Source organism: Calypte anna, chromosome 4B (genome assembly GCF_003957555.1).
Source record: "Calypte anna isolate BGI_N300 chromosome 4B, bCalAnn1_v1.p, whole genome shotgun sequence".
NCBI classification, from domain to species: Eukaryota; Metazoa; Chordata; class Aves; order Apodiformes; family Trochilidae; genus Calypte; species Calypte anna.
In genome coordinates, this window is record NC_044249.1 from 15,238,281 (window position 1) to 15,249,563 (window position 11,283).

At 40.8% G+C, this 11,283-nt stretch overlaps 1 protein-coding gene across 1 annotated transcript; it reads left to right on the forward strand.

Annotated features, from left to right (window-relative positions):
* Positions 1-2,835: 2,835 nt before the first annotated feature.
* TNIP2 (TNFAIP3 interacting protein 2) lies at positions 2,836-10,780 on the forward strand. The gene is made up of 6 exons (XM_008501884.2): positions 2,836-3,573; positions 5,715-6,020; positions 7,892-7,975; positions 8,499-8,780; positions 9,142-9,261; positions 9,743-10,780. The coding sequence occupies exons 1-6, from the start codon at positions 3,097-3,099 to the stop codon at positions 10,022-10,024; spliced, it is 1,551 nt and encodes a 516-aa protein (XP_008500106.2). The 5' UTR covers positions 2,836-3,096; the 3' UTR covers positions 10,025-10,780.
* Positions 10,781-11,283: the final 503 nt, after the last annotated feature.

The window sequence follows — 11,283 nt, forward strand, 5'->3', positions numbered from 1 at the left end:
TACCCTCCAGGACAACTAGTGGTAACTTCAGACAGCTGGGGGAAAACAGATTGGTTGGCAGAACAACATCTTGAGTTCACAAGTAAATGCCACAATTTCTTGCAAATTCAATATTCATCACTATTTAGAAAATTGCAGAAACACCCCCACCCCCAAATAGGTTTTAGAGGCTTGTCCATGCACTTTTAAATATAGACTCAATCTTATATTATTTGCACTGATGTTAAAGATATAAAGAAATTAGTCCTACCAACTCCACCAAGTTGTGTTTTAAATCAGATTTTTAAATATATCTATATTTATGCACACTTAATCTAATCTAACTATGCTGTTCACTTTCCTTCTTCCTGATTTCCTAAGATCTGCTTCATCTTCTTTCTTCCATGCAATATCTCATCACTTTTGCTCATATACTGTATGGCATTTCTCATGCATTGTAATAGTCAGCTGGGATGCACATAGAATCATTAAAAATAAATTTAAGAGTTCTTTAACAAAATACAATTTGATATTCACTTTTTCTTAAGTGGCTTTAATATCCTGTTACATCCTCTACTGAGAAACAGTTAAAGTGAACTTCACCTCATATTTCAAGCTGAGACCAGGAAAGTTCAGAAAATAATTTTTTTTCCTTATATTAAGTAGTACATATCATATCTGTTATTCATGCAGTTATTTGCTGACCAGAACAATGGTACTTAAGCCTTAATTTAAAAGGAAAAATGTGCCACTCCACAGACCAGCTGCTTTATCAGCAAATCTGATGAACAGCTCATTGACAAGAGGCAATCCAGGAAAAGCCAGGTACACTAAGAAACGCTACTTAAGATGTGACTCATTCTTTGGCACCAGCTTTTCCTACTGAATTCCCAAGAAATCCTCTGTATTTCAGAAGTGACAAAAGGAAATCATCATCTAAGGGCATTCCTAAGAACACATGGGATCAGTTTCTTACTCAAAACTTAGGCAGATCAAATTTCCCTTAAGTCAGTGGTGTTTTCCTTGGGGTGTGTAGTGTCCAAAGGACTATTAACACCAGCTTTCCAGTAACCCCATGCAGCATATTTATTTAAATATACTGATACAATACTACAAATATAACTATATTATGAATTATTATGTTTGATACCTCACTAATTTCCCTGATGTTTGGTGTAAGGACATCCTTGCCTCACCTGTGGACACTTGAGATTTCTGCACCATCTGCAAACACTGGCAGGAAACCAAAGAGATTTCTTCATTACTAGGGCTTCATGTTACATTTCTACAATGTATTTTGACATACAGCAAGAGCAAACTTGGTCCAAATTCTTCACTTAGTTCTGGCTGTAGCACAATAATGCTGAAAATATAAAATGAGGTTTATGCTGTTTTTAAAAATTTCTTACTAATGTATATGAAAATTATAAAGCATGGGGATTTTAGATCAAGAACTTTGCTTTCTAAACAGAAAAAAAACAAACTCAAAACCCAGTATCTTAAGGCTGTAGGATATAACTGTATGAGTGAACAAGCAAAAATTGTTTTCTCTCAGCTTCCAGACACATTTTTCACAGCCCTTAACATGGAGTATTTAGACTATTGTAAGATGAAACAGCAAATACGCCACAGACCCACACCTTTGGCCAAGTGTTTTACCCTTTTCTGTCACACAGGTTCTTCTATACACACAAAATTCAGTTATATTTTTAGAAATAGCTAAGCTAGCAGACCACTTTGGATGTATTATTATTAATGTTCTGGATAACCCTTACTAGTATATGTGACATGGCAAGATAATGACTTTCCACCTTGAAAAAGATTAATTGAATCCTAAGGTAATTCATGTAGGGAGAGACCTCAGGAGGTCTCTAGCTCAAACTCCTGCTCAAAAAACTTCCAATGTTTGACTACCCCTCAGGAAAATAGCTTTTCTTATATTTGATTGCAACCTCTCGTATTTCAACTTACACTCTTTGTCTTCATAAAAGGCTGATGTGTTTTATCTTGCATTTCATATGCTCCAGTTTCAAGAGGCTTCTGATTCACCATTAGCAGAACCATCTCGCCTCTTAAGTACAGTATCTTCTCCTTTCATCATATTCTGATTCCTGCCAATTCTTCCACACAAATTTTTCATTTCTATGTCTTTTTATTTTGACACCTACAAGTGGCTAAGATGTGAACACAACTGACGGGCATCTCTTTTTGCCCGCTCCCCCATCGGCATGCAGTGATTTCCACTTGCATTACAGTTGCACAGACACGCTCGTTGGTCCAGGAATGTCTTCTACCAGTGCAGACCCCACACACTGCATCGGATTCTTTTTTTGGTGCTGTTCCTAGCGCCAGATCCCCGTGCGGTGCCCGCAGAGCCCGCGGGGCTGGGGGACGGAGGTGGGGGAGTCCGCGCCAGGGCCTCTCGGGGAGGCGGAGCGGCTCGACCGGCCCGGCCCGACCCCAGGGGTCTCCTCTGTGAGAAAAAGTTCCCTTCCGGAGCTGGGAAATTCCCGCAGCGGCTCCTCCTGGGGACGCCGCGCTACGAATCTTTCGCAACGCGGGGCCAGCCTCCTCCTCCGGCCCCTAGAAGGCCCCTGGCTCCCCCTCAGCAGCCTCTCGCCGGCCCCACCTTCATTATGACCCCTGGCTCCCCCCGCTCACTTCGGGCTGCTTGCGAGCCCCTCCGCGGCCCCTCGTTGCCCCCAGACCCCGCTTCCTCCTCCTCCTTCAGCAGTCTCGCCCAATCATTCACATCAGCCACCTCCCTTCAGGGGCCCCTCCTTCACCCGGGCTTCCCCCGCCCCTCAGCCGCCTGGCCCCTCACTTGCCCCCAGCTTTCAGCCAGCTCCCCTTCCTACCCCCCCGCCTCTTCTTCCCCGCTCCCCGGGGATCCCCGGCCAGCCTTGCCCCCAGGGCCCCCTCCCGCAGAGGCACCGCAGGGAAGCGCTGCCCTCCTCCACCGCGGGGTTCCCCCCTCCGCAGAGGCGGAGCGGGTAGGAGCAACAGGCGGGTCCTGCGAGCGCTTAAAGGGGAGAGGCCACCCCCCCTGCCGCCAAGGAGAAGGCGGAAGAGCCAAGGAGCAGTCCCGGCCTTGCTTGGCCCCCTCTCGGTGTTTATATGCACCTGGCCGGATTACTGCTGCTCACCCTGCGGAAGAAAGCGAAGGGGCAGCAGCGGCAGCACCGTGATCGCGGCTCGCGTTCCCCAGCCATGTGCTCGGTGAGCGAGGCCAGCAGCACGGACCCCTTGGTGGCTCGGTTCAAACAGGTGGAGGAGACGCTGGAGAAGCTGCACCGGGAAAACAGGAGCTTGAAGAACAAAGTGCCTCGGTACAACGCGCTCTGCACCTTGTACCACGAGTCCGCTCAGCAACTGAAGCACCTCCAGCAGCAGCTGGCGGCCAAGGAAGCGACGATCCAGGAGCTGCGCAGCAACCTGGCCCGGCAGCCGGCGGGCGGAGAGGCTGGGGCGGCGGGCCCGGAGCAGCCGGCCCGGTCGCTGGTGGAGAGCCTGCTGGAGCAGCTGGAACAGGCCAGGGAGCAGTTCCGGGACAGCCAGAGGCTTTCGGCGCGAAGAGTGGAAGCTCTGAACCAGGTAAAATCCGCGAACGCTCCCGTCGAGGCGCCTGGGGCGAAGGGTGCGCGTACCCGGGGAGCGCGGCAGCACCCATCCATCCACGCACCCACCCACCGCGGTAGCTGCGCTTCCGCACGCCACCCTAGAAAAAAACAGTAATTTAAGCTTAGTAAGTCCAGCAGTGCTTCTCTAGAGTGGAGGATGCAGAGGTTTCGCAGTGAGACTGCTCACTCGCGTTTATGGAAACAGATCGGGGTATGCAAACACTGAATCTCGATTTAAGTGACCTGCCCGGGGGTGGCAAACTGGGGCTGGGGTAGCCCGGCCAAGAAAGCGAGTATTTTGAGCCTTGCAATGCAGTGCTGGTACGTTTGACAGAACTTGCTTTGTCAAACTTGCGTTTGACAGCTGCGTGCCCATTACGGGACTGTGCTCAAAGCAACTCGCCCATCTGCATGCATCACTAGTTGCCACCACCTTAAAGTTCCAGCAAGTGAACCATAAAATCCTAAACAAAAAACTTAGTGTGGCATTATAAGTCTTCATGCAGCTATTTTCACAAAGAGAAAGACAAATAGTAAACACCCATGAATTTGGAAGTTTGGTATTACTTACCAAAGACCCTCCCCTGACACATCAGAGCAACAGTTTTGTTCTGTGAGATAAACTACTGATGCCACCACTTTTTCTATTAAAGTGTTTGGGTTTTTTTTAAGTGCACTTAAAAAGTATTTTTGTATTGACATTAAGGCGGCATGAAATAGTTGAAGAAGTAATTGGCCAGTCTGAACTTTAAGAGATAGATAAGGAAAATCAGTATCTTTTAAGACAGAAAACGAATCTCAAAACTGCATCCTCTCCTACCCACCACAGGTACTAATTTTTGTTACTGACATTAAGACTTTTCCATGTTGTCTGAAATACTTAGAAGAATTTTAAAGCTTTTCTTCCTATATGAAGCAGCACAAAGGAATTTCCAAACAGAGAAGCAGTACTTAAAATTGAAAGAAGTATTTTTGGCAAAGGTAATAATTTGACCTAATGCTTATACAAAACATTTTCCATATATGACACTAGCCTAAAATACATTTACATAAGTTCAAGTTTGGAAATTTGCAGCAAGAGATGATCTTCCTGACACTTTGCAGACAGATGACAAAGCTGTGGTGTCTGGATATATTTTGAAGTCTCATGCTGAATATCTTAGCTACAGCAAATGGGAAATTTAGCATTTAACATGCTAAAGAATTCAAATGTCAGTAATAAGAACAAGTGCTAAGCACCCACTGTTTTTTGAGGATATCAAGCACAAGCAGTTTTTGACAAAGTTAGGACTGATGTGCTTCAGAGGCATGATACTACAGAGGGTTTACCCCAGTCAGGAAGCAAACTTGTTTCTTCCCAAAACACCTGCAGAGATATGAACTTAACTGCAGTGTGGGTGATCCCACAGAATTTCCAATTCAACAGGAACATGCAGCAATGAGAAACACAGTTGTGAGTTTGTCAGATCCCCTCACATACCTTAGAGGGTCAGCTATGGCCAAAATAGTGTCATTGCTGCCACATGGATTTAATTTTGTTTGTTTGTCCTTACCAGGGTTAGTTTCCTAGGTGGGAAAGTTGGAAAGTTGTGGTGCATACTCCCTCTGCTTTGTCTTGTGACTGTGTCAGACATTGAATACAATACACTGTTTTTTGATAAGATGATTGTTCCTTTTTTTTTTTTTTTTTTTTTTTTTTTTAAGACAATTTCTATCTGGTAATTTTCATGCAGAAGCACTAAGCATTTCTCAGTCTGCATTGTTTTTCCTTTTAAACTACCTTGCTTCCTGGAGGTTCTATCTTTAGTTTGTTGCTGCTGTGTATCTTTTCATTATACCTTCCAGAATTTTTGCTGGTTGTTTCTTCATGCTACTGATAAGGAAGTGTATGTATAGCTGTCCACACAGGTCTCATTTTTGACTGATTGATCTGTCAGTTCCAAGGTTGAGTGATTATAAAGAAATGAATGGGGTTTATGTTATTTTTTTAAGTAATTAACACTGAGTACTATAGGTGAAATATGGCATTGGTGCAATATGGAAGTCAGTCTTAGACATATTTTGGCTTTTGAGTTTACTTTGATTTTAAATAACTTTCCTCTCCCTTATGTATAGGAAGTAGAGAAGCTGAATCAGCAACTAGAGGAGAAAAATGGAGAGATACAGCAGATGATAAATCAGCCTCTATATGAAAAGGAGAGAGAAATCTTACAACTACAGAAGACCTTGGCAGAGAGAGAGAAGGCTCAGGCCACCAGTGACGTTTTGTGCCGTTCACTCACTGATGAAACTCATCAACTTCAACGCAAATTAGCATCCACAGCAGAAATGTGTCAGCATCTGGCAAAATGTCTAGAAGAGAAGCAAAGGAAAGAGAAGAGGAATGTAGATGACCAGATCCCTACCAAAAGATCTAATCAGGTATTCTTACTGATATTATGTTTCTTTAAAGTCTTATTTACTTCAGAGATGTTAATTACAATAGGCTGGTTGTAACTGGGGAGTTGTGAGAAACATCCCTTCAAATGATCTCATGTAGAATGAAAAGACTGCCATGGGAAGGTCTAACTAATTCTGAGTACCAACAGTTGAGGATAGTACTAGTTGTCAGTCACTTGCATTTTGGCAGTCTGACTTAAAAGCAGAGGATTGTTTTGGAGAGGATCTTGAGAAGTCCCTTCCAACTTCAGCAATTCCATGACAACAATTCTTCCCTGCACGTACAGGAGAATGTACCTTCTTTATACTGCAGCATGCTTCTGTGTATCACTAGATGGTGCTCTGTTTTTGAAAGTGCTATCTCCTGATCACTTGTTTAAGCATCTAAATCACAAAACAAACTAGAAGTATTTCAAAGTAGCATTTATATTAAGAACTGTAGAGCATGGTGCAGATTTAGCTTTGCAAATATAGTACAAAGCTACAAAATGGTGTTTAGGGAAGAGTGAGTCTAGGAGTCTTGGTGTCTTACCTTTTTTTTTTTTGGTTCCCTCTTGGCCTCTCAGTGCAAGGCAGTGTTTCTCTCCAGAAGGAATGCTTAGAAAAAATGTTTCATGATAGGAAGAGGCACAAAGCTTTTCATTGTAGGGTAGAGCTAGATTGTGTAGATTGTGTTGTTCTCTTTTCCAGAAGTCATGATGGTTCAGAGTCAGATGGTTCCATGTTGGTACTTGGAATTAGAGCTACCTATGCCAGTCTTTTCATTCTACATGAGATCATTTGAAGGGGTGTTTCTCACACCATAAGGAAACATTAGAGGTGCTGCCTCCAGTAACAGATTAGAGTATTGAGAATAGGATGCTACAGCCAATTCTTACCAAAAAAGAATAATTCTGTCTCGTGCTCTTACTGCTACATAGTGGTAATGCTGTGTTTCACATGACCACTCAACTGTACTTTCATGGTAAACTCTATACATGCTCACTTCTTAAAACATCCCAGAAGCATTTCTGAAGAAAAGTTTTCACATTTAAGTTCCTTGTAAGAAATAGTTGGAGGTTTGCTAGATGTAAGGGAAAAAAAGGACTCTTAAGATTCTTGAAGCATTTGTTATTACCATATTTTACATGTAATTGATAGACAGGAAACTTGATTGACTTTGATATATGTAATAAATAGCTAACCTTGTACAGTGGGGACTTCCCTGATGAAGAAAAGAAATTTCAGATGCAATTACTAGCTGATTCTAGGGAATTTTGTACAAAAGTGTTCTATATTACTCACGTACACTGGGGTTTTTTTAAGCAGATGTCACAACTGTAAAAAAGAGGTATAATTTTAGTCAATATTTTACGGTTATTTTCCCCTCAAGTAATTTCTTCCAGTACTGTCCAAAATTGACAGTAATAACAAAGAAAGATGAAGGCATATCTGTGCATTTTTCTTGAATTTCCGACTCCAAACAAGTAGTTTCCAAGGAGCTTGTGTGACCTCTTAAGTTCTGTTGCCATCAGTGTAGACTGCCATGCATGTGAAATGTGTCATTTTGCTTGTTACTAAAAAGTAAACTCAGGATTTGGTAAGACATATTTTCATGACGCCATACAGATCTGTTTAAAAGCACTACCTGAGTACATTTTCACTCTGCTTATTAATAATAAAAGCTTTAGGCTATATTATTAGTATTTAAAAATATACTACATAGAAATACGTAGATCTAGATTTGTTACATAGATAATAAAGAGTTTTAGAGGAATAAAAAAAAATATTACTTCCAGTTTAACAGCAGAGCTAAGTAGCATTTGGGATGTTTCTTTTTTATGTTTGTGTAACACTTTATCTGAAAATTACAGCTTTTAGACAATGAAACTTCACTTCAAACTCTTATCTGCAACCTACAAGATGAAAACAGGATGTTAAAACAAAAAGTAGCTCACGTGAGTACTTTCATTCTGTACAAGACTACGACTTCATTGAGTATTCAAATTACAGTAAATTTGGAATAGGTAGGGCCTGGTTAATCTAATTAAACGGCAGTTTGATGTGAGCCCAGAATTTTTCTTACTCCTTTCAACATGGCAAATAGTCTTTGTTCCCTTAGCTAAGAACAACTTACTACATTATTTTTAATGTACTGGGGTTTTGTTTAAAATACATTGCATAAAAAAGTTCTCACATTTCTTTTGTGCATCAGTAATCCCCCTCCCATTCCATATTATTTAGTACTGTCCCTATGGATTGGCAAATTGGGAAGACTGCCTGAGAAGAGCCTGACTTTTATAGCATGATAATCTTCTGCTCTCCTGTAAAGTGGCTTATTCACACCCAGTGGCTGGGTCAGCATATTGTATTACCTTTTAAAGAAACTTTAAAAAAAAGTCCTGCACAAACAGACAGTCTATGAAAATTTGGGATTTTGTACCTTCCTGTTCTTCATGAGTCTCCTGGGTAACCTTTCAGGTGGAAGATTTAAACGCAAAATGGCAGAAATATGATGCAAGTAGGGATGAGTATGTGAAGCGACTCCACTTGCAGCTCAAGGAGATGAAGTCACAACTGGAGCAGCAGCAAGGGGCCACTTCAGCACCAGCAAACTCTGACCTGATGCACAAGGAGATATTCCGGTTAAACAAGCTCCTGGGAGAAAAAATGAACGAGTGCATAAAAACAAAGAGAGAATTAGAAGATGTAAAGAAGGCTAGTGAAGGAGATAATGAGCGCATACAAATGCTGGAGCAACAGGTCATTAAGTTTTTTTTCTTAGAGGTGGGAATTCTTAGTTTCTCCCCAGACCACTCAAGTCCGAGGGGAAAAATGAACTTAACTTATTTTGGCATTTGCCACTTGTCTTACCACATTTGGCTATACAAATACTTAACAACAAGGAAACCTGCTACTTTCAGACATGCTTGCAGTTCTGCTGGCTTTAATACAAAATATTAAAGATCTGAAAAAAAGTACCAATACATTTTAAGTACAAATGTGAGATAAAGATAATATTGAGCTGTTGGCAACAACTATTTGCAAACATAACAGTCAGCTTCTTAATCTAACCTGCTGATGTTCTGATTTATAAAACATTAACATACTAATTACTTTTCAGATCCTAGTTTATAAAGATGATTTCACATCTGAGAGATCAGACAGAGAACGAGCACAGAGTAAAATTCAAGAGCTTCAAGCAGAAGTTGCATGTCTGCAACACCAGCTAGCAAGAAGACAGGTAAGAAAGCAACACACTACTTTTCCAATTAAAGCCTGTCAATGGCATTCAAGACTAAAATATATTTTGCAATGTATTAAAAAAAACAACTTAGTACTTCTAAAAGCATTTCAGATCAGTGCAGCTATAAAAAACTTACATTATTTCATACTCAGTCATAGTGGAGATGCTTCCTAATATGTGTGTACCCATTTTTCCAGTCCACTTTCCTTCTATTTTGGATCAATGTAGTAAGGGTGAATTCTTCAAAGGAAGAGAAGGGTGCTCATGAGTCTCATAACAGCAGCATCTTTAAATGGCATACTGACTGTATTCTGTGTTTTCTATGCAACAGTATTAATAAAACTGCAAAAAATTATGCATACTTTTTTTACAAGTATTCTGATAAATACACAAACAATGTTTCAGATAAAGGTGATGAAGCAGTCAAAGAAAATGTTTTCACTGCATCTTTTTCAAGGGCTCCTCTTTCTCTTTTTAGGACTCTAGAGACACAAGCAATCACTTCAGAGTTCACACTGGTAACCAAAAACATATGCATGTGCAGACAAATGTTGAGCATCTACGAGGCAATAGCCCAGGCCAAACAGGCCTGAGAAGGACATCTTCACAATCTGAACAAGCTTCTCCTCCTGTGGACAGTGGAAATCCAGGACCTGAAGGCAGGGCACAGGGTGAACTTAGATGTCCTCATTGTATGACGTTTTTCAGTGATGAACTCAGTGATGAATTCCTCAAGCATGTTGCTGAATGTTGTCAGTGACCACATGATGTGAGGCATTTAAGTTGATCACTACTTTATAAGTAAAACTTTGCTCTATGCATATCTCCTACAGTCCTAAAACAGTAATTCAAGTGGACAGCTCTTAGGGATTAGGAGGATGAACAGTACCTACCTCTTATTTGATTTTACCTTCTCTTGGACTGTATGAAAGACTTCAAGATATGGCAAGGTATCTTTATGAACAATTACTTTTGACAACCACAAGGAAGCAAGCATAATGGAAATTCTACTACAAGCTAAACTGAAACCTAAGAGTGGTAGTTAGCTTCAGAGTGCAGCTTGACTTGTAGTCAAGCATAATTCTTTACAGAAGTCTGAAGACTTGCGAAAAAACCTACTGAACTTGAAATTTTCCTCCTCTTCCAAAAATGTAGGCTGAAGAACAAGGGAGGAGCATTTTGGCAGAAGATAAAAAAAAAATCTCATTGTGCTTTATCTGGATTAAAAGTGAAAATTCTTTCTTGTCTGTTGAGGTTGAACTTTCAGAAATTTAATCTGAAAATCATTGTGTTCCACTGAAATCAGAAGAAGAAAACAAAAGGTCTGGTTAATGACTAAAACTAGCCTGTCTTTTTGCACAGAAACCATGTACAGGAATATTTATTTTTTCTGTGCTGTAAGTAACTCCTGTACACACTTGTAAATGTGTATTTGTGTAATTATGGACTGTATTTCTATTTTACCTAAGATTTATTTTTATAATAAAAGTGATTGTGCAGTTGCTTTACTACTTTACTACATTAGTGACATGGTCAAAAATCTTTTTTTGTTTGTTTAAGTATTTAAATGGTAAATAGTCCCAGTAACTGTACAAAGGGCTAACTAAATGTCATGGTTTCAGATGTGTTACTTCATTACTTCAGTGATAACCGGTGTCTGACACTATTTTCAAATATTTTGAAAAAGTGCTGATTTATGAGAGGAAGAATGACCTTTCAGATCCACAAGAACACATTAAATACCCTACCCTGCCACACATCTCTGACAATGCCAATGCTAACTTAAATTTCTTCATATCCTACCTACACTGGAGCTAACTTCAGCAAGTTATCAGGGGACTGTTTTGAGAAGAACTATCATAAATTGAAGTGTGCAAATCTAACAGGGCCACAGGTTTTTCGAGCCTTGTCTGCAAGAGTTTCTTACCATGTCAGAGCTAGAGTTAAGGATGGCACACAAAGTAAAGGCCTAGTGCAACCAGGATTGTGGCTCTTTTCCCTGATATTTCCTTTTCATGA